General features: G+C 35.3%; 2 protein-coding genes across 2 annotated transcripts in view; both read left to right on the top strand.

The window, feature by feature from the left end:
- Positions 1-15,654, top strand: part of LOC308641815 (uncharacterized protein) — a gene marked incomplete at both ends in the record, with an annotated part of 62,827 nt that extends 47,173 nt beyond the window's left edge. The window contains one exon of the mRNA XM_081280405.1: positions 14,678-15,654. Within this exon, the coding sequence (XP_081136531.1) occupies positions 14,678-15,654 (977 nt within the window). The remainder of the gene's footprint in view (positions 1-14,677) is intronic.
- Positions 15,655-23,796: 8,142 nt separating this feature from the next.
- On the top strand, positions 23,797-24,729 carry LOC308639050 (olfactory receptor 4C16-like; the record flags this gene model as incomplete). Its single annotated transcript, XM_081277019.1, has 1 exon — positions 23,797-24,729. The coding sequence occupies one exon, from the start codon at positions 23,797-23,799 to the stop codon at positions 24,727-24,729; it is 933 nt and encodes a 310-aa protein (XP_081133145.1).
- Between the last annotated feature and the right edge of the window lie 286 nt (positions 24,730-25,015).

Below are 25,015 nucleotides of genomic sequence, written 5' to 3'. Positions count from 1 at the left end.
AGTCATTCTACATTATATAAAAATGAAAAATATGAGCAATAATGGCTGACACTTATTAGGAACTGGGAAGGCTATGATGAAAAATGAAAGCACAAAGTACCTAAAAGACAAAAGAAAAAAAGAACAATGCAAGTGTACCTTTTCCCCCACATCCTTGTGAATGTGTATTGTTGCCTGTATTCTTGATGATTGCCATTCTGACAGGAGTGAGATGAAATCTTGGAGAAGTTTTGATTTGCAGATGAGTAAAATCATGACATTTGTCAGTAAATGATAGGAGTTGGAGAATATCATGCTAAGCAAAATAAGCCAATCCACAAAACCAAAGGCAAAATGTTTTGTCTAATATGTGAATACTAATTCACAATAAGGTGGGGGGCACTAGGGAAGAGTAGCATTACCTTGGATTAGGTAGAGGGAAGTGATGGGAGGGAAGGGGAGAGAATGTCGGGATAGGAAAGACAGTGGAATGAAACAGACATTATTACTGTATGTATATATGTGACTGCATGACCAATATGATTCTGCAACATGTACACTCAGAAAAATGAGAAATTATATCCCATCTATGTATGATATATCAAAGTGCATAAATGCACCCTACTGTCATGTATAACTAATTAAAACAAATTAAAACATTACAAAAAAAGAGATCCACAAAAATATATATTAAGTGAATATAGTCTTTTAAAAATGTAAGCAACATTATAATATTTTCAGCTAATCAAAAGTCAAAATACAAGGCTATGGTATCATGATAAAAGGAATATATACCTTATAAAAAATCCAATGTCCCAGGAAAAAACATGACATATGTCACTAAGTAAACAATTATGTATGAAGAACAATTTTTGTATTTTTAAAAATATTGAGCATAGTCAACATAATAATTACTGAATTATTACTTCTAAAAGACATGTTGCCAAAAAATGTATAATGGTAGCACATAGTACAAGAAAAGGGTAGCTGGAATCCCACTATCATGAGTCTTACATCACACATAAAGTAGTTTATTCACTTTAAGGTAAAATGTGGTGACTTTATGTAACTACTACATTTAATTATATGATGTTTATTCATTAAAATATCTTATCGTAATCCCTAACCAAAGAACAATATGAACAGGAAAAGCTTTTAAGCCAGTAGGAAAGGTAGAATTAAACCTGAAACAAAAACAATCATTCAATTGTTCAAAAGAAAGCAAAGATGGGAAATAAAGAAAGGAAGGAAGGGAAGGAAGGAGGGAGGGAAAAATTACAAGAATGGTAAACTTAGATTAAAATATCTAAATAATAATGTTAACAGCAAATGTTGTACATTTTAAAGGCAGAAGATGTCACATTCAAGAAAACATTTTTTTCAGCAAAGAAAGTAATGGATTACTTCTCCACACAGCAACCTGATGAATCTTAAGGGCTAGGCACAGAAGATTCAACACTGTGGTTTAATATACATGAAGTTCTACATGTGGTAAAATGAATATAAGGTGATAAAACTCAGAATTGTAAGTGGTTAGGGGAGTTTTTAACTGAAAAAGAAAAAGAACAAAGAACACCTTGAGTTACTGGAAAAATTTTATACTCTAAATTTGTTATTAGTTACTTGAAAATATTAATTTATCAAAATACCAAATCATATGAGGTCTGCATTTCATTGTATGTAAACTTAATTTTAATAAAAATGTATTTTTAAAACTCACCATATATAAATTCAATGGGAAAATGTTTGCCAAATATATTAATAGGTTGCCTTTTCAAAAAAAAAAAAAAGAGTGAGTGTCAGTACATGAGTATTAATTGAGATTCATGCTTTATTCAGATCTCCTTATTTTTTAACTCTTGCCCTTTTTCTCTTCAGAATCCTATTGAGATAACACATTGATTTAGTCATCACCTTTTTTTCAGCACATCTTGACAGGGAAAATTTGTTGAGGACTTGTAACTTTTCAGGAATGCAAGTCAGAGAGTTGGAACTAAATCCTGTAACTGTCTGACTGGCCTGAGATCATGGATCTGAGGGAGAAATATCAAAGATATAAACTCATTTTCTTCATACCATGTCAATGGGTCTGTGCTACCAGTGTGGCTTCACCCTTGCTGGGAACTTGCCCACTTAGCTGAGGCAGCCATGGTCACATTCCTTTCTGTAGTTGCTCATCCCCTATCACATACTGACTTGTTTGGAAGGGGTCACTAGGCACAGCCCACAAGAAGAGGCATGGGTGTTCTCTAAAACTTCCAGGACACTTTATCTATGTAAATACTTTGAATTTATATTCTTAGAAATTTCTCTACTCTCCTTTAAATTTAGTTATTTGGATTCTTGGATGCATGTGTTATAGTGCAGGTTATGTTTCAGTACAGTTTCTTTATGTTGCTCCTTCTCTTTTCACAGCTTTGACTCCTGTAGGCTCTTTCAGTTGACCCAGGGTCCCTGTCCCACATTCCCTTCACCATGAGTGAATGTGTGTTTTAGGACACCCTTACTCTCTACCACTGAAAGATGCTCCAGTTTCTCTATTAGCACAGATCTGGAAGCAGATATTCTTTCAAGAAGGAATGATCATTTTCTTGAACAATAGTATTGGAAAGAAAGATCCACGTCCTACAGTTTTGTTTTGTTTTGTAGCCAAAAGTGCCACTTATCACCCAAATTAGTACTTTTAATTATAAGAATAATCTACCCCTTTATCCCATAATCTGAGATAAATCGAGGATGAAGTTCTTCATCACATTTAACTCATTTTTCTCCTCTTAAGAAGGGACACTTGCGGGAATTTCTTCCCAGGACTTCCATGATTTGCATCATTCATATAAAATGCACCTCCAGGGAAGGCAAGAGGAGAGGAAAGTCCCAGTAAAACTCCTGTGTGTGGGTAGATTTCAGAAAGTGCTGAGTGAGTCTGGAGCCATTTAGTTTGCCTTCCAGCATGCAGGTTAGAGCATAAACTTGTTGGTGAGACCAAAGACATCCTGATTCCAGAATAATCAGGCATTGATTTAGGAAAACTTTTAAAATTCTTATTTGAGTAAGTGGCCTCTATATTACTTTGAAAAGAGGGCAAATGAACATGCTAACCTTGCATTATTTTGTCAAAGTTGTTACGATTGGTATTAACTCATTTGTATGTATACTTCCAGAAAATGAATCAGATTAAGGTCACAGCCTGTTTCTAGCACAGAACTCCAGGACTTTGTTGAAGGATAGGAACTGTAGGGTCTTTTCTAGGAATGCTTTCCAATCAAAAGTGAGAACATGGATTAAAAGCAACAGCAAACAATCAAAAAATGGGCACTGTAGTTCCTGATGGAAATGGACACTACTAGGGATGGTTGTTGATAAATGGAGCTTTAGTTGATATATGCAAATAACATCTATTTTGGGTGTTCTAGATAATTCTGTTGGTGATGATGTTCCCACTGATATAATTGGAATCCCTTTCCCCTAATTGCAACTAAGTATAGACTAGTGTGGAACTCTATTGACTTGTATCCATAAGAAATCTCTTAGTTCTATGGTGCTGCTTCATGCAAATGTACACCATACTTATATCTACAAAAAATATATATATAAACCTATACAATTTTATAGGACACCTACAAATTTGCTCCAAGTTATCATAGGGAAATCCTACAAAAAAAAACTAAAAATACATACTATCAAATGCCAGAAATACAAAGAAATGTCTTCTGTCCTATAGATCAGGGCCAGATTGAATGACTTAACCTCAAATTGAGTCATGACTCAGTCCAAGAATAAATGCATCTTCTAGGAGAAGAGGTTGACAGACCTCCATACAAACACAGCAAAACACTTAGCAATTTATTGACACAACCTTGTCCTTTTTCATTATGGTGCCTAAACTGTGAATATCTATCTAATCCTGAGTTCTCAAGTAGAAAGTCAATAGACATTGATGCCTCTTCTGCAAAAGAGAGGCAGGGATGTCAATCAAGGACTTTGACCAAGGGGCTGGGTTAAAAGTAATTTCTAGTTGCATCTACTTACTGTGGTATCACCTGCTCCCAAACCCTTCAGTTTTTATTGAAGCAGTCTGGTCCCCCTCTTTCCTCTTCATAGATTTATCTTTCAGACCTTTGTTGTCCTTTCATTTTACTAAACCTTGATGAGAAATAGATAAGCCGATAGTCCTGGCATTGCTGATTGGAATAGCCAGATGGGAGTGAGCGTACCTGAACAATTCATGCAAACTAGTCCAGTCCCACGCTAGGGCTCTACAGAGCAAAGTGTTTCTAGCCTTTCCCAGTCCAACAGAAGGTCAATTGTGCAAAGACACCCACTTCCAGGGAAAAGACCTTTAAGGCCTTTTTGTGGATTCATTATCTACAACACTTTAGTCTGATATTCAGCCATATCAACAATTAAATATAATAAATGTCCATTTTCTGCATATGTGTATGAAAAAAACCAGACCACTAGAAAGATCCTTTGCAATGCTTATCCTTTAATTCACTCCTATTCTCTTGTTTGTTTTCTGGTTTTCTCTGTTTGTTTGTTTGTTTTTGTCTCCACTTATACAGATATTCTGCTAGCAATCTACACTATATAGACTTCCAAATATTCTACAATCAATATACTGTGATGGCAAACCAGACTTGGTTGTGAAATGAAATTATAAGAAGCATTATGGCAAAAAACCTATGCCCAGGGAAAGGGTCAGTTCTCCTTTGCTCATAGTCTTTTTTCAGGAAGTCTAATTAACCATGGGTCCCTACCTTTTGGATTATAAATAACTGTCCTAGAATTCTGATTACTACATGTATTTATTTATTTATTGCCAGGTTTTGTTTGTGATTAAAATGCTTAGGGGTCACTCCAGGTGAACTGAGCTAATTGGGCTGCACAAAATAACCACACAAGAGATAGAAATACCTTTTTCTTTTGTGGTCGCTATGACGGCTCCTCTGGCCTTAAGGGTCCACAGGAAGAGAGAGAGAGAAAGAGAGCCCACACATGCTGACCCCTTTTATTGAGGAGAAGCTGTTCAAATGAGACAAGGGGTCAGGTCTAGCTTCATGATGTCTGCTGTCAGCAGGTTGACTGACATCTAGGTAGGCCACACCCAAGAGCACAGTAAAAGAAGGGGACACACAAAAGGTGTTTCCATGGAACATTCTATCCCAAACAGGGAAAGGGTTAATATTACAAAGGAACAGGTGAGCATAGCACCACCCATGGGGCTGTAGCAAGACACACCCATGCATGAAGACACACCCTTCAACCCAAGAAAGGTGGGGAAAGTTCTGCCACATTTCTGCAACTGGATGCCTCAGCACTGAGTTGGGGAGTGTGACTCAGTCATGTGCAAGGTTGGTCTCTCACTATTAATTCTAGTTAGGTATATATGACAGCATAATACATTTTGACTCATTGCACACAACTGCAGCACAATTTTAATTACTATAGTTGTACACAATGTAGCATCACACCATATGTACAGTCATACATGTTCCTGGGGTAATTATGTCCATCTCATTCCACCATCTTTCCTGCCCCATGTCTCCTTCCCTTCCCTTCCCTTTTTCCCCTTTACCAATCACAGTTTCTCCACTTTTCCCATGCTTCTACCATTATGGATCAACATACACTTGTCAGTGAGAATATTGAGCCTTTGGTTTTTTTGAGATTGGCTTACTTCACCTAGTATAATATTCTCCAATCCATCCATTTACTTGAAAATGTCACAAATTTATTCTCTTTTAATGTTTAGTAATATTACACTATGTATATATACCACAGTTTTTTTTAATCCATTTATCTATTGAAGGGCATATAGGTTGGTCCCACAGTTTAGATATTGTGAATCGACCTGCTGTAAAACTTGATGTGGCTGCATCACTATAGTTGGCTGATTTTAAATCCTTTAGGTATTGACCAAAGAGTGGGATATCTGGGTCAAATGGTGGTTCCATTCCAATTTTTCTAAGAAAGCTCCATTCTGCTTTCCAGATTGGTTGCACCAATTTGTAGTCCCACAAGCAATGTATGAGGGTTCCTTTTCCCCCACATGTTAAACAGGAGTGCTGAGAAAGAGCATCCCTGACTTGTTCCAATTTTTAGAGGGAATATTTCCAATTTTTCTCCATTTTGAATGATGTTATCTTTGGGTTTAGCATAGATATCTTGTACAATGTTGAGGTATGTTCCTACTTTCCCTAGTTTTTCTAGTGTTTTAAAAATGAAAAGGTGCTATATTTTATCAAATGCTTTCTCTGCATCTATTGATATAATCATATGATTCTTATCTTTAAATCTATTGATGTGATGAATTACATTTATTTATTTCTGTATGTTGAACCTTGTATCCCTGGAATGAACCTCATTTGATTATGGTGCAATATTTTTTAAAATATGTTTTTGTGTGTGATTTGCCAGAATTTTTTGAGAATTTTTGCATCTATATTCATCAGGGATATTGGTCTGAATTTTTTTTCCTTGATATGTCTCTGCCTGGTTTTGCTATCAGGATACTACCTTCATAGAATGAGTTTTGAAGGGTCCCTTCCTTTTCAATTTTATGGAATAATTTGAGGAGTATTGGTATTACTTCTTTTTTGTAGGTCTTGCAGAACTCACCTATGAATCCATCTGTTCCTGGGATTTTCTTGTTTGGTAACTTTTGATGGTGTTTTCTATTTCTTTGCTTGAAGTTGATGTGTTTAATTTGTGTATCCTTTAGACTCAGTTTGGTTTGATCATATGCCTCTAGAAATTTGTCAGTGTCTCCAAAGTCTTCTATTTTACTGGAGTATAAATTTTCAAAATAGTTTCTAATTGTCTTCTATATTTCAATAATTTCTGTTGTGGTATTTCCTTTTTCATCATGAATTTTAGTAAGTTGAGTTTTACCTCTCCTACTTGTCATCAGGGTGGCTAGGGTTGACCTGAAAAAAAAAGTGTATTCACTTGTTGATGCATGGAATATTCTATGTACGTCTGTGAAGTCTAAACTATTGATTGTTTTATTGAGTTCTATAGTTTATTTTTTGTTTGTTAGTTAGTTTGTTTGTTTGGAAGATCTATCCAGTAGTGAGAGAGGTGTATTAAAGTCACTGTATTAAAGTGTTGTGGTCCATTTGGTTCTTATATTTGAGGAGGTTTTTTTTGACATACATAGATGACTCATCATTTGGGGCATAGATATTTATGATTGTTATGTCTTGTTGATGTATGAATCCCTTAAGCAAAATGAAATGTCCTTCTTTATCCCTTTTCACTAGCTTTGGTTTGAAGTCCACTTTCTCTGATGAGGATGGAAACCCCTGCCTATTTATGAGATTCATGTGAGTGGTATGTTTTTCCCACCCTTTCCCCTTACATCTATAGATGTCTTTTTCTATGAGATGAGTCTCTTGAAGGCAACATATTTTGGGGTCTTCTTTTTAATCTAATCTTTCAGTGTGTGTCTTTTAATTGGTGAGATTAGGCCATTCATATTTGGGGTTATTATTGGAATATGATTTGTATTCCTGGATATTTTCTTTTATTTTTTTAACTTGACTTAGTTTCTCCTTTGATTAGTCTTCCCTTTAGTATAGTTCCTCCCTTCACTGATTTTCATTGTTATTTTTCATTTCCTCCTCCTGGAATATTTTGCTGAGAATGCACTGTAGTGCAGGCTTCTCACTGTAAATTCTTTTCACTTTTGTTCATCATGAAAGGTTTTTATTTTGTCATCAAATCTGAAGCTTAATTTTGCTGGATAAAAGATTCTTGATTGGCATTCGTTTTCTTACAGAGTTTGGTATATGTTGTTCTAGGATCTCCTGTATTTGAGAGTCTGAAGTGAAAAATCTGCTGAGATCCGAATTGGTCTCCCCTATATGTAATCTGATTCCACTCATGTGGCCTTTAAAATTTTATCCTTATTCTATATGCAGGCACTTTCATTATAATGTGCAGTGCTGTATAGCTGTTGTAATTTTGTACATTTGATGCCCTCCCTGTAAGTCTCTTGTATTTGATTTTCTAATTCGTTCTTCATGTTTGGGAAATTTTCTGATATTATTTCATTGAAGAGATTGTGCATTCCTTTGGTTTGAATCTCTGTACCTTCTTATATCCCAATGAATCTTAGATTTGTTCTTTTGATGCTATCCCATAATTCTTGTAGGTTCTATTCATGGTTTTTCATTATCTTCACTGTGTGGTCAACTTTATTTTAAAGAGTGTATATTTTGTCTTCATTATCTGATGTTCTATCTTCCAAGTGATCTAGTCTGTTGGTGATGCTTTCTATTGAGTTTTTTATTTGGTTTATTGTTTCCTTCATTTCAAAGCTTTCTTATTTTTTTTTAACAATTTCTATCTCTTTCTTGAAGTAATATTTTGCTACCTGTATTTGTTCCCATATCTCTTTGTTGGGGTGATCAATGGAATTTGTCTCTTATCTCTTTGCTGGAATGATCAATTTTTTCCTATATTTGCTCTATCAGGTCATTCTTCAATTACAGATCATTTTAATTATGATCATTCTGAACTCTTTCTCTGATATTTTATCAACTGTGCTGTCAGTGGATTCTATTATTGTAGTATCCTGGTTTGTTTTGGGGCACTTTCTTCCCTTGTGTTTTCATGTTGTCAATGTATTGACCTTTCTTGCACTGCAGACCTGAAGTATTACAGTTTCTACCCTATACTTTGGAATAACCCTGCATATTACCTGTACCTCACCTTGGTGTTGGGCTTCCAGTTCACAGCCAGTGTCCCCAGATAGATGCTACTGCAACTAAAGATGGTAGCAGCAATTGCAAAGATAGTGGTAGGATTGTCCCAAGATGGATGCAACCACTTTCAGAGATGGGGCTGGAAGAGTGGCCTTACAATGGCTTTTGGCTGCCTGTTTGGAGATTCAGATGGCTCCAGGCCCTGTCTATTCTCCCAGAGTGAAAGCCATTATGTGGGGAGGGCTTTGTAGCAAGAGCTATGGCAACATCTGCAGTGTCCCATGGGTGTGGACTAGGCCTGGTCTCTTGCCTGGGTCAGCATGGGCAGTCCTAGGCCTAGACCTGGGCATGCTGAAGGGCCCACAGGTGGGCAGGGTTGGGGGTAGTCCTGGGCTTGACCTGGGCCTGGGCTCCCTTCTATATTATATTTAGAGACAGGGTTTCACTGAGTTGCTTAGGGCTTTACTAAGTTGCTGAGGCTGGCTTTGAACTCGCAATCCTCCTGTCTCACCCTCATGAGCTTCTGGGATTACAGATGTGCACCACAGAGAACAACTTCCATTAAAGTTCTGACTGCTCACCAAGTAAGTAAATATGCACTTAAAATATATCCCAATGATCCAATTTCTAGCTCTTTGTTCAAGAAATACAGTATGTTCATAAAATGATTGTACTGTACAATTTAGGCAGGTTTGTGAATAATAGGTAAGAACATCAAGAGACTCAAGTGTCTATTAATAAAAAAAATGAAGACTCTGGTATATATACAATGAAATATACTTCAGCAAGAAAAAGGAGAGAAGCACTGATATGCACAATACCTGTAATGAATAGCAACAATATTTTGAAGAATGAAAAAACTGTACATTATTTATGATTTTATTTACATAAGAATACATTATTTATGATTTTATTTATATAAGTTTCTAGAAGAGGCAAAATTAATCTATGGTGTAAGAAAAACCTAAAAGCAGCAGAGTAGCAATGGCCTATTAGGATGGGACAGTGGTAATTATCTGAGCTTCAACATCTCCTTCTTCTGATCTCCCTTCTATTTTCACATTTCCTTCCCCCACTTTCCCCTTTATTTTGCCTTAGCTTTTTCATTAGAGAGAAAAGAGTCAACCCTTAACTCTGGGTATGGTTTATTTAACTTATCATGAAGTTCTGCAGTTCCATCCATTTTCCACCCAATAACATAATTTCATTCTTCTTTAGGGCTGAGTAAAACTTCACTGTGTATATGCACCACATTTTCTTTATTCATTCATCATCTCATGGACACCTGGGCTGGTTCCATAATTTGGCTATTGTGAATTACACTTCTAGAAACATTTCAGTGCCTATATCACTACAATATGCTGATTTTAATTCTTTTAGATAAATAGCAAAGAGTGGGAAAGTCGGATTGATGGTGATTCCACTCTAGTCTTTAAAGGAATCTTTATTCTGCTTTCCAAAGTGATTGCACTAATTTGCAGTCAAATGCACTGTGTGAATATACCTTTTTCCCCACACCTTTGTCAGCATCTATTATTATTTGTATTTTTGATGATTTCTATTTGGGCTGGAGTGTGATGAAATCTCAACAAAGTTTTGTTTTCCATTTTTCTGATTGATAAAGATGTTGAACATTTTTTTTCAAGTATTTGTTTTCACTTGTATTTCTTTAGTTGAGAATTATCTGTTTAGGTCTTTTGCTAATTTATTGATTACATTTTTCAAAACAAATTAATAAATATTAGTACACAATTATTGACTGAGATTCATATTTTATTCAGATATCCTAATTTTTATATCCTTTTTTCTCTTCAGAATCCTATCCAGGATGACACATTGATTTAGTCGTGTTTTTGTCAGCACAGATAGACAGGGATACTGTCTTTGTTTTTCAATGACTTTGACCCTTTTCAGGAAAGCAAGTCAACATTTTGAATTAACATCCTCAGGTGTTGCTTGCCTGCTATTACTCAGCCTGGAAGTGTGAGATTTTGGAGGAAGAAACATCAAAGAAATAAAGTTTCATTTTTATCATGTCACATCAGTGGGTATGTGCCACCAGTGTGACTTTACACTTGCTGGGAACTTGCCCACTTGGTTGAGGCAGACATGGTTGCATTCCTCTCTGTATCCACTTGTCCCCCATTCAATACTATCTTGTTTGGAAGGAAGTCACTATTCACATAGCCCACAAGAAAAGGCATGGGTGTCCTCTAAAACTTCCAGGACACCTTGTCTCTGCAAATACTTCAAATTTATATTCATATAAGTTTCTCTGCTCTCCTCTATTCTGTTATTTATTCAATTATATCACTGTGGACTTTTGGATGGATATGTCATACTTCAGGCTATATTTCAGTATGGTTTACTTACTTATGTTGCTGCTATATTTTCAGTTTTGATCCCTATAGGCTCTTTAAGTTGACCCTGTATCCCTGTCCCACATGCCCATCACTGTGAGCGTGTGTGTGTTTCAGCAATAACCCATTCTCTACCACGGTAAGATGCTCCAGTTGCTCCTATGCATTGCCAGTTCAGTTCTGGAAACAGACACTCTTTCAAAAAGGCACTATCATTTTATTGGAGAATAGTATTGGAAGATAAGTTCCTACTTATTTTTTTAGCCCAAACTGCCACGTATTACCCAAATTAGTATCTTTAATTATAAGAATAAATAACCTGTTTATCTCATAATCTGAAATAAATTGAAGATTAAGTTACTCATCATATATGACTTATTTTTCACCTGAGAGGGATGGGACACTTCAGGGAATTTCTTCCCACGACACCTTTAATTTGCATCATTCATATGAAATACATCTCCAAGGCGGGCAAAAGGGAGGAAAGTACTAATGAAAATCCTGTGTGTGGGAAGATTTCAGAAAGTGCTGAATGAATCTGGAGCCAGTTTAGTTTGCCTTCCAGCATGCAGCTTAGAGCACAAACTTGTTCGTGAGATTAAAGACATCTTGATTGCAGAAAAATCAGGGATTGACTTAGGACCACATTTAAAATTCTCCTTTGAGTAAGTAGACTCTAAATTACCTTGGAAAGAGGGCAAATGAACATTCTAACCTTGCATTCTAATCTTGCCAAAGTTGGTAAGGTTAGTATGATTTGTATTTAAACTTGCAGAAAATGAATCAGATTAATGTCAAAACCAGTATCTAACACAATTGCAGGGCTTTGTTGAAGAATAGGACCTTTAGGATATTTTATAGAAATGCTTTACAATCTAAAATGAGAACATGATTTTGAAAAAAATATATGGTAGATTTATTCTTCTGTCTCTCCAATTCCTATCCTCCCTTCCTTACAGTCTTTCCCCATTGTCTAATCTACTGAGCTTCTCTTTTTCCCCTCCTTCTCTTTATTGTGGTTTAGTTTCCACATATCAGAGAAAACATTCAACCTTTGGTTTTTGTGGACTGGCTTTTTTCACTTAGCATGATATTCTGAAAGACAGAAGAATAAATGTAACATAATTTTCCTAAGTGAACTCCACCATAGTGTCCACCAGAAAAAAAAAAGAGTCATAATTAGAATAAGATAAATCCTCTGCTTTTATAATTTTATCAAAATGGATTCTACTGTCATGTACAACTAAGTACCAATAAAATAAAATAATAGGCACAGTAAATAGAAAGTGGCACTACTTGGTATGGTTGTTGATAGGTATGGTTATGAGGTATAAATAGAAGTAATAGTTTTGGTATTTTAGATGTTGCCATTCATATTGTGAAATGTAGGAATACCTTTTCTTCAATAGCAGCTAAGTAAAAAAATGGTATAGAACAATACCTATTTATTTATTTATTTTATTAAGAGAGAGTGAGAGAGGAGAGAGAGAGAGAGAGAGAGAGAGAGAATTTTTAATATTTATTTTTTAGTTCTCGGCGGACACAACATCTTTGTTGGTATGTGGTTCTGAAGATCGAACCCAGGCCACACGCATGCCAGGCGAGCGCGCTACCACTTGAGCCACATCCCCAGCCCAACAATACCTATTTATATCCATAGAAAATATCTTGATTCTTTTATTCAATTTACTCGAATATATACCATTCTTATGCCTAAAACACACACACACACACACACACACATACACACACACACATACACACACACATACACAGTGCCACACAGATGTGTTAGGATGATTACATATCTAAATCTAGCTATCTATAGAGATAAGAAAATTGATTTGTTGATATAAATGAACATATTTTATATTACTTAATTATAGAAGACAAGAACGTTTTCTTCATCTCTGTTTCCTAAATAGCTCCCATAAGGAATATATTTAGAAAATATCCATATGAAGCAAGTGAACCTGTAGTTAATATAGTGTGGTGGTTTATGATGCACTTAAACAGTGCTGAGTCTTACAATTACCTCTCCTATTGCTGAAGCTCAGTGCTGTCTAAAATTAATACATCTGTCCTATGTACACAACAGAGGATAGTTGTGATGAATCAATAACATGCTGATATGAATAATAGTCTCTCCTAAGGTAAGGTATTTCAACTTTTTTTCTAATTGGGGTATGATTATATATTTAATATTATATAATAATATTTTCAAATATTATTAAAGAGAGTCATGTAGAAATAGCACTTCCTCACTTCAAAGAAAGCAGTGTCCACCCTGCAAATATTTTATGGTCTTTTAAATAATATTTATTTTTATAAGGATGTATATATATGCAAGCATATTTTTTTCTGTTAATGAAAATTTTATCATCCTATGAGAATACCGTGTTGAAATCTTTTTTTTTTTTTTTTTTTGCGGGGGGGGGGGGTTACCAGGGATTAAACTTTAAACTAAGGGACACTCAACCACTGAGCCACATCCCCATCCCTATTTTGTAGGGGTTTAGAGACAGGGTCTCACTGAGTTTCTTAGTGCCTCGCTATTGCTGAGGCTATCTTTCAACTCTCAAGAAATCCTGCTGTAGCCTCCCTCCTGAGGCTATTGGAAGCAGGTTTGTGGCCCTGAGCCCAGCCCCTGTTGAAATTTTGAATTACAATTTACAATGTTTTCTTGATAGTAATCAGTATTTACATAACAGTATCATCCTTGATTTTTTCATTAGCATTTTGATCTTAAAGTTTGCTTTTTTTTTTTTTTTTTGCTAAGGATTGAACTCAGAGGGCATTGAACTCAGGGCCTTGTGCATGGGAAGCAAACACTCTACCATCTGAGCTATACCCCCAGCCCTCCCTTTGCTTTTTCTTTTTAACTACCACTGAAAGGGCTGCAGTATTAGTCTTGTTCCCTGCTGCTTTGATGGATTTGTTTATCAGCTCTAAAATGATTCTTTGTGCTTGACTGGCTGTGACTAAGGGAAAGGAATCTCTGGATCAATGTCTTTGTACAGTTGTGAGACTACAAGCTTTGAGATCACTAGGAGCTTGCAAACACTTGAACCCACCAAAGATAGGTGTAACTATTTCTCACACATTTCTACATATCTTTTGTTAAAAAAGACAGTTATCAAAGTATTGCTTTATTTATTTGATATAGGTGCAAAGGATATCAAACTGGAATTTTAATTTGAATGCATGAACTCTGAATGAAATGGAGCATTTGTTCATATTCTTAATCTTTTTAATAAAGATGAGATTCTGTTTGGTAATATATTCTTTGCCCTCTGTTAAATTTTTAAGACAGATCTGTGATCCATTTGTATTTGAAAAATTATGGTTTTATATATTAAATGTGATACACACACACACACATTTGCCTGAGGAAGCTCTTGCTATTTATTAGTTTGCTATTTCCTTATTTTCAAATATAATTGGTAAATGCATTAAATAAATTGTAATGCATTAAATAAATTCTAGATATTCAATGTTATTCAGAAAAAAATATATATATATAAATGTAAAGATAATCCCTTTGAAAGTTTCAACCTCATGTTTGATAATTAATATTCAAAAATACATGTTTAGTATTCATTTTACATTTTCTTCTTTTCTTCTTTGCAGATAGGGGGTTTCCAAATTGTGATGCCCCTATATCAACTGAGATGATGCAGCAAAAGAACAATGTGACTGAGTTTGTATTGCTAGGATTGACACAGGATCCTCTGAGGCAGAAAATGGTGTTTTTAATCTTCTTAATTTTCTATATGGGAACTGTAGTGGGGAATATGCTCATTATTGTGACCATCAAGTGCAGCCGGACACTTGGAAGCCCCATGTACTTCTTCCTGTTTTATCTGTCCTTTGCTGATTCTTGTTTTTCCACTTCCACAGCCCCTAGATTAATTATAGATGCTCTCTCTGCAAAGAAAGTCATATCCTACAATGAGTGCATGACACAGGTCTTTGCACTGCATTTATTTGGCTGCATGGAGATCTTTGTCCTCATCCTCATGGCTGCTGATCGCTATGTGGCCATCTGTAAGCCTTTGCATTACCCAAGGATCATGAGGAGGCAGGTCTGTCACATCTTGATTGTCCTTGCCTGGATAGGGTCCTTTATGCATTCCATTGCTCAGATTATCCTGGCCTTGAGATTGCCCTTCTGTGGACCCAACTTGATTGACCATTACTGCTGTGATCTGCAGCCCTTGCTAAAACTTGCCTGTATGGACACATACATGATCAATCTGCTGTTGGTTACTAACAGTGGGGCAATTTGTTCCAGCAGCTTTGTTATTTTGATGATCTCATATGTTGTCATCTTGCATTCTCTGAGAAACCACAGTGCAGAAGGGAGGAAAAAAGCACTGTCCACTTGCACATCTCACATCATTGTTGTTGTCTTGTTCTTTGGTCCCTGTATATTCATATATACACGCCCCCCAACCACGTTCCCCATGGACAAGATGGTGGCAGTGTTTTATACCATTGGAACACCCTTCCTCAACCCACTCATCTACACACTGAGGAATGCAGAGGTGAAAAATGCCATGAGAAAGCTTTGGCATGTTAAAACTGCATCAGAAAACAAGGTGTGAACTGAGGGCCACGTCTTATACTTATTCAGTTATGATTTGATGAATAAGTACAGACATTGAATTCAATCATGTCTGAATATTGTGAATGTATCTTACTATCATTGCATATGTTGTGGGGTTCTTAGTTTTTTTTTAGTTAGTTGACCATATTAAGTCATTTTTGTGTGTGTCAGTGCTAGATAGAGTATTCAAATTATCATGTTCCAATAGACTTTTTAAGAGTCTTTTGTTTTCCACCTTCCTGACTACCCCTTTGAACTCTAATATCATTACATTTGATTTCCTTGCTGATGAATTGTTCTCCTGGTCGATAGACAGGAGCTTCCCCCAAAATACCAATTCTGGCTCATAATTTTTCTGAGAGCTCAATTCTGGCTACCTGTGAGTTACATCTCACAACACTGCATACAGGTTTGGTAAGAAGGAAGATATTTATAAAAATCCTACCTGTTCAAACTTCTGAACATCTACCAACAATGTACAGTTATTTGTATTTAATTTCTTTTATAACAGATTTAAAACAAAATATCGGTCTTCCTCATGAACATTTTAAGGCAAAGTAATGGATTCAGTGTATCAGGACTTCACATTTCATTTCATGGCTAGTTCCTATTTGAAAAGTTATATTCTTTTTAATCAGAGGCTTTTCTTTTACATTTTAGTTTATTTTAATTTATTATTTCCTTTCACTATTAAGATAAAACTCTATTTGTGAGATTCCTAAATGTGCTAGTGAAAATCCTTGAGATATTCAGCTACTTAATTCATTAAGGCATTGAAAGTATAATAACAAAACTGGGTGACTCAAGAAATGGGAAAATAAAATAATAGATGTTGCAAACTAAAAGTTCTTTTTAAAACTGCACTGAAGATAAAATGTATTTTTAGAGACTTAAGACAAAGATACAGAATCCAAATTGAAGATAAAAATGATATGATCTGCAAAGTTGATAATGTCAAAGAAACAAGTGAAAAGACTATAGGCATTCAGAAAATCCTCATACTGCTTGTCTCTCTTCAATGAGATTGGGGTGAGCACAATACTGCTCTGATTGAACTCAGGGGTGCTTCACTTCTGAGTCATATCCCCAGCCCTCTTTAGTTTTTCTTTTGACAGGGTCTTTCTAAGTTGCTTAGAGCTTTTCTAATTTGCTGAGGCTGTGTGTGAACTAGCAATCCTCCTGCCTGGGACTTTCAAGCTGCTGGGATTATAAACATGTACCACCAGTTTATTTGTGCTGTCTACAAAGGGTTGTATAGATTATTCACAATTTATAATTGTTAATGGAATTGTCATGCCCAAGTGTGAGGAGCATATTAACAGCTCCATGGTAGTTTTGCAAGCCCTGAACTATACCATGAAGGGTCAATACTCCTTAGCTTCAGTGTATTATAAGGACCCCAGCCTCAGCATTATTAAATAAGAAAATATGGCCATTTCAGACCATGTCTTCTGTCAGAGATGATTATTTAACCTACTCAGTTCCTAAAATGCAGAGATAATTAAAATTCATAGTTTCCCTTTAGATCAATCATGTTTGAGAGTGGGTAGTCACTCTGAAATTGTGATTTAGATGGATATGGTGTAACAGAACTTTTAAAAATTATTTTCCTTCACTTCCACAGTTTTGGTTTGTTTGATTGTTTCATTTTGTATTTGTTTTAATTAGTTGTACATGATAGTAGAATGCACTTTGACATATTATACATAAATGGAGTATAACTTCCCATTCTGGTTGTACATGATGTAGAATCACACTAATCATTTAATTATATATGCACATAAGGTAATAATGTCTGATTCATTCTACTATCCTCCCTACCCCTATACCCCCTACTCTCCTCTGCCTAATCCAAAGTAACAATTCTTCCCTAGACCCTGCCTCCTTCTTATGTATTAACATCTTTCCCTATGTAGCTTCTTCATATTCTGTTTTTATATCCATTTTTTGTTATTTGTTTCCTGAAACATAATAAAACCCAGTGCTCACATTGGTGTCCCACAGTTGACAAATCAGGCACAATGGGAGTCTTATAATTAATCGACCATGGGAATATGAGTCCATCATAGATTTCTTCAATCTTTTCTTTGCATAACACCAACACACGTGCGCACACACACACACATACACACATGCACACACACACACTAACAAGAATATACACTCCTATAACCCAACAGAGGATTTTTCAACCATGTCTCCTGTCAAAGATGGTTTTCAACAAATTAATTTTCTAAATTGCAGGGACAATTAGAATTTATAATTTCTTTTTCGATTAGTGTGTTGAAGGGTGGGTAGTCACTTCAATATTACCCTTTGGTTAGAGACTGGTGTCATCCTACATTTTAAGGGTGATTGGCTTTTCTAATATCGCAAATTGTTTCTCAGATGAACTCACCCAATATTATAATTTAAATTACTATTTTAAATTAATGATTACCAAAACAAGCTCTACAGCCTTGTCTAGAAATTCAGACTTTTAAAATAAACCTTCCTCTGTCTTCATCTGTCAACTGAAACGTTTCTATTTGCATACCCCATGGATACCTGAATTTCAACATAACCTCATTAAATCACTATGGATTTTAAGCTCCACAACCTGAGGCCACATCACTCAGCCAATAGAAATGTGTTTTTATAGCTTTCTAGGTTTTTTTTTTTTTAACTGGTGTAGAAAAATATATGGAAATATTAAAAACCATGGAATAAGACTATCATTAGTGCAGATCTTGTTAATGAATTTACTAAACATGTAGGCTGAGCAAGCCACTTAACTTCTATGAGCTTCACTTTTCTCTCATGAACTATTGTTGAATTATACCTCATGGAATATGTATGTGACTTGAAATTACAACTAATGCAAAGTGACAAATACAGAAATATTTGGAAAATAAAATTATTTCAATACAAATGTCTTTGTTAAGAAGTGTCGTTTTACTCACATGAGTTAGCAAACCAAGTGGAAATTAATTTGAAAATTATTTTGCAACCCATGTTTAATGTAATTATTAATCCTCAGAATACATTCTATAAATCTGTTGTTTTGTAGTGGGGGGCGTCTGAAGCCCACAGCATGGAATCTGTGATTTCAGAATGCTGCACTGATTTCCCTAGATTGTACTTGCAAATTAATTACAAGACCTAGAGAACTTGTCTTCTACAGCAAGATGAGGCAACATAGGGCATTGGGTAGGAATAGAGTTGTGTCCTGATTATCCACTTCTATTTTCACTAGTATCACTTTGGTTTTCTTTTATTCCCCTTCTCTACTCTCTGCTTCCTTATCTATGGGTGGTTTTTCTCTTTGACCCTGGACCTTTGCTCAACCTGGAGTACTTAACATGTCAAAACCCTTGTTTGTATTTCATTAGTTATTGTGAGAAGGATCAGCTTGCTATTCTTATAGTCGGAAACCAACACTTAAGTGCATTACAATTAACATGCTGATGAGCAGCAAAGTAGGAGAAGCCTTAGGGATAATACTCTCTTAGATACTAATGCCTTACATCATTATGTCTTAAAATAACCTCCCTGGAATATAGAGAGGACCTTAATTTTCTAGTTTTCTATAAAAACAGGATGAGCACACCTGACATTAATTCAGAGAGTCCTCTAACAGGTAAGCAATATATTATTTCTGTCTTTGTGGACAGAGAGGCATCATTAAAGAGTAATCCAGAATAACTTTAAAATTTAATTCTATAGGTCTCCTGATTATACTACTGACATATACTCAGAGAAAGGAAGGTTTTTGTTTTTAAAGCACAATTCAAATGGCTTCTTTTAGATTAATGTTAATATAGAGTATAAATGAATAAAAACAAGTATTGGTAGAAAAAAATATCCTTTGTGCTCAACTAAAAATTTATGAGCACCCAGGCACGTGAAAGCCATGTTTATGTGGGGGGAGAGGGAGGACTTCAGTATTTAAGATGTACCACAATTTCTTCAAGTGGAAGAATGAAAAAAAAAAAAAGTCTATTCATGTTTTTGAATTAAATTGCTTGGCAGAATACATCCTCAGTAGGTGGTTGGTACAAAAAATTAGCAGAGATTATGAACTGCTCAGAACTGAGAGAAAAGGGCATTGCAAATAATGACTTTGACAAGTGAGAGTCTGGAATGCATGTTGTTTATCACACTATACGGTTTGTGTTCCTTGCATGTTTCCTAAATGGTATCATAAGAACATAATTTGTAGTTGACACATTTCTGAGACTTATAAGTAGAATCATTATTGTTCAGAATAAACATTATAATGCTTCATAGGCTAAACACTGTGTAATGAAAGTGAAAGATAGATAGATAGATAGATTGATTGATTGATTGATAAAGCACAGGAGGGAGTTCCTGAAAATACTTTGGATAAAGAGCTTTCCATTTTCTTCAATATTTGCTCTGTTCAGACTTCTTCAATGTGTTGTCCAAACTACCCTTGCTTCTCCACAATACTCCTGCTCTCTCTCATAACATTTAAAAGAGGAATAACTAACTGTACATTGATTTCATGATATTTGGGGCAGCTAGATACACAATGCATGGGCATTGGTACTGAATTCCATGATGAGCTCTGGACCATACACCAGGCTGTTCTCCAGGGCATGTCTTGGTCAATGAGCAGGATTCATGAAGCTCCAGGAGAGTAGATTATATTACTCCCAAATTTGGGTTATGGGCAATAAAACATCATGGGAGCACATCAGTTTTCCCACAAAGAATGGGAAATTCTGAATAGAAATAAAGTCAATACAGATATTTTCCTGATGTATATTAGACTAAATCTGGGAGGGTTGGGTAGTTCTAGAGAGAGACCTGAAGGAGCAGAAGACTCCTCACTGCCATCTCCCTGTGTAGCATAGAATCATAGGAGACCCCTGGCGCTGTATTCCACGCTCCTCTGTTGTCCACACAATGCTTTTTACCTTGCTTCCAGCACTTCTGGTACCGACCATGCCAACAAGTTATCTGTTCATTAACAGAATTTTGAGAAATTTTTCCATTCTAAATTTGGCTGGTTTTGTCTGAAGATTCAAGGTGAGTATTAATTCAAAGGTGATGTGTTTTTGATGCTTATTTTTTTTTTTTTGTGGTAGTAGGGATTGAAGGCAGAAGTATTCTACATCTGAGCTATACTTAAAGTCTTTTTTTAAATGAAATATTTCCCTAAATTGCCCAAGATGGCCTCATAATTTGCAACCTCCCTGTTTCTGCCTCCCAAGTAGCTGGGATTAAAGGTGTGCACCACTCACTGTACCAGGCATTACAGGATGTGCCTCGTTATAGTGACATTTTTGTCTCCAAACCATTATGTGTATATAAACCCACATACACACATGAAAATATGAATTAATATCAAGAGGACATGTAAATCCTCTTCCTTTATCCTTAAGGTGAAAGGATTCATGAGAAACAAACATAAAAACAACACAAACACTTTAAAATGATCATTCTATGAGTTTTACATCCCCAATATCATACATCACAACATGGTGCTTTTTATTTTTTATTTTTATTTTTTAAAGAGAGAGAGAGAGAGAGAGAGAGAGAGAATTTTTCAATATTTATTTTTTTGTAGTTTTTGGCAGACACAACATCTTTGTATGTGGTGCTGAGGATCGAACCCGGGCCGCACGCATGCCAGGTGAGCACGCTACCGCTTGAGCCACATCCCCAGCCCAACATGGTGCTTTTTAAAGTTAAAATTTTTCTAATTCAGGTTGTGGAGTGAATTTGCAAAATTATTTAAAATCAATCTTAGATTATTATTTTATTTTGTTCCTGGATTTATAAATTAGGAGCATGTTTATGTCTCTACATACAGGATAGATAGAAAGCCCCAGTAAATTAATGATGTTAATGTGCTTGGTAATCATAGTACTACAACAGTGATAAATGCTATTGCATTTCAGAAGTGGTAAAGAATGAGTGATTCAAAAACATTTAGATGATACCTACATTGTACAGGTGTTGGTTTGGAACTTAGAGAATAATATCCTGAGAAAACATATTTTTCCAATGCTTTCATTCTAGGAAGGAAGCTTGTGTGCTAAAGAGTAATATATGACGTTATTTACAAGCTGTAAAGAAAGCTTGTAGGGACCAAGAATGAGAATTTTCTTTATCATAAGATTATCATCAAAAGCTGCCTTAGAGATCTTTCTCAAAAGATAAGTCCTGAAGTTTAACCAGATGGAAATTAAAAGGCTCTTCTGGAAAGGAGGGAGCAAGATCAGCTTGAATACTCTACTCTGCTTTAACATCTGGATTCTTCACTTCCCCATGATAGAGATCCCATAGGATGTACATATTAACCTTCAGTATGCCTGCAAGGCAGCTGAACATAACATGAGATAACAGACTCCAGTAAATATTTGGTGGTGTGAGCACTATGTTCCCTAATATCTTGAATCCAGGGTATTGTAGATTACAAAATAAACTGTATTTGGAAAAAAATCCTTGAAATGTGCTTGGGGGCACAGAAAAGTGTTTTCAAAGATCTCAAGAAATACATGATGAATGTACAATGGTTTATCTAGAATATAAAATGATTGAAATGGGCTTTGTGGCTACAGAAGTTGCTGGGAACTTAATGTCATTCTGATACTATTGGTTACATATTTGAAAAGGACTAAAAATCATTAAAAAGTTAAATAAGTCATATGTATTTATGATGCATAATTTATCTTAAAATATATACATAAGTATAAAAAAAGAGCTTTTCCTGAAAATTGGTAGGCTATGGGAATGATGTTATATACATTTATATATAATTATATGTATAATTCTATAGTATAATTACATATATACATGAATAACTATATGTAATAGTTATATATGTATATGTGTATATATATGTATATATATATATATATATATATGTGTGTGTGTATATATATATACATATATATATATATATATACACACACATATATATATATATATATATATATATATATATATATATATATATATATATATAAACACTCCCTTATACATATTTACACATACTAGTGAAAACTTTATTTTTAAAGTGACATTTGAAAAGTGACTAAACATTGAGTATGAAAGGAATGGAAAGAAATTGAATGAAATTGGTTATTGATTACTCTGTGTCTTTTTAAACCACATCCCCTGTCATTTCTCACATTTCAATGTGAGGTTTGAGACACTATGTTCCTGATCTGGTCCTAACCAACTGACTGGTAGTAACCACAACACACAACCAATTCAGGTCTAAATTAAGTTAAAAACATAAACCATGAAAATGTTTAACTATCAAGTAGGAAAACTCCTTCTTTAAATTAATGTCTTTTGGGACTGTGAAGGCTCTAAGATTGCTTTTCAGAAAAGGGAACAATAAAAATAAAGTTGGGACTTTTTGAGCTATAACAAACTATAAAAGAGCATTCATTTAAGTGCCTTTTTAAATGTCAAATACTAAATGTTATAAAGATACTTGAAGGTTAAAAAGAATCATAGAAAAGAGCAAATGGTTCTTACTCCTCTTTTCAAGCTGGCATATATGTTGGTAAATATTCAGAGAATTAGAATTATTTATGTAGCTATAAATCATTTATTTTTATAATGAAGTTTCATAAATATGTAACTATTACACATATAAATAACTGTATGAGTTTGAGGGTAGTATGTGATTTTATGGTTTTATCATGAAGCTCCAAGGCAATCAAATATGTCTTTAATGCAAAGTATTCACCATGCAAATATACTGTCAAGAATTTTTAATATGAAAAAAAGAAGTAAAAAACAATTTGTAGGTGCAATTCATATATCTAAGTTGCAAAATCAATCAAAATCATGCCAAAGTTAAGAAGAGTTGTTTTTGAAGAATTGTGTAGGAAAGCATCACATTCATATCCTTATTTAAAAATGATATCTGGGACTAAGTGGTCACTAAAAATTGAGGAATCAAGTTTTGATATGAATAATTAAAATATCATAGCAGGAAGGTACCCAGAGAGTAATATTATATTTGTTTTAAATATTCCATAATCACACACAGCACCATGAACTACTTTTTTCAAATATTTCATAACTTAACCAGAATACACCATAAATTAAATCCATTCTCTTTTGCAGATAAATCATCTGACATTCACCCCATCCTCTCATTCATGGAATCATGCAGCTAAACAACAATGTGACTGAGTTCATCTTACTTGGGTTGACACAAGATCCATTTAGGAAGAAAATAGTATTTGTTACATTTTTGCTTTTCTATTTGGGGACATTGCTGGGTAACTTGCTGATTATCACCACCATCAAGACCAGTCGGGCACTAGGCAGTCCAATGTACTTCTTCCTTTTCTATTTATCCTTATCTGACACCTGCTTCTCTACTTCCATAGCCCCTAGAACAATTGTGGATGCCCTTTGGAAGAAGGCCACTATTTCTTTCAGTGAGTGCATAATCCAAGTCTTTTCATTGCATTTCTTTGGCTGCCTGGAGATCTTCATCCTCATCCTCATGGCCATTGACCGCTATGTGGCCATCTGTAAGCCCCTGCACTACATGACCATCATGAGCCGCCGAGTCTGCAGTGTGTTGGTGGCTGTGGCCTGGGTGGGGTCCTGTGTGCATTCTTTAGTTCAGATTTTTCTTGCCTTGCGTTTGCCTTTCTGTGGTCCCAATGAGATCGACCACTACTTCTGTGACTTGGAACCCTTGTTGAAGCTCGCCTGCACAGACATATATGTGACCAACCTCCTCCTGGTGTCCAACAGCGGGGCCATTTGTACAGTGAGTTTTGTCGTGCTCATGTTCTCCTATGTCATTATCTTGCATTCGCTGAGAAACCACAGTGCAGAAGGGAGGAGAAAGGCCCTGTCCACCTGCATCTCCCACATCACCGTGGTCATCTTGTTCTTTGGACCTTGCATATTTATATACACAAGGCCTGCAACCACCTTCCCCATGGATAAGATGATAGCTGTGTTTTACACCATTGGAACACCTTTGCTCAACCCTCTGATTTACACATTGAGGAATGCAGAAGTGAAAAATGCCATGAGGAAGTTGTGGAGCAAGCAATTGGTCTCTGATGATAAGAGATGAATGGAGGTTTTTGAATTCTTCTTACTTTGGATTAAACTAAAAGAAGTACATAGAAATTTTTAACTTCTAATAGCAGATTTTATAGAAAATTCCCTAGGTGAATGAGAGTTCCTTTAGGAAATGTGCATACATGTGTACTGGTTAGTTTGAATTGACTATATGTAGAAAATGAGACTGGTTGAGGTGCCAACAGATATATAAGGGTTACTGCCTTAAATATTTTTCCCTTCTGTGTCATTCTCTTATTTGCCTATGATCTTTTGTGAAATTTATCTAGTGTTTGTCT

This window comes from Spermophilus citellus (assembly GCF_964194105.1).
Source record: "Spermophilus citellus genome assembly, chromosome: 2".
NCBI classification, from domain to species: domain Eukaryota; kingdom Metazoa; phylum Chordata; class Mammalia; order Rodentia; family Sciuridae; genus Spermophilus; species Spermophilus citellus.
The sequence above is the reverse complement of the archived record's forward strand: the minus strand, read 5'-3'. Positions and strand labels throughout refer to the sequence as shown.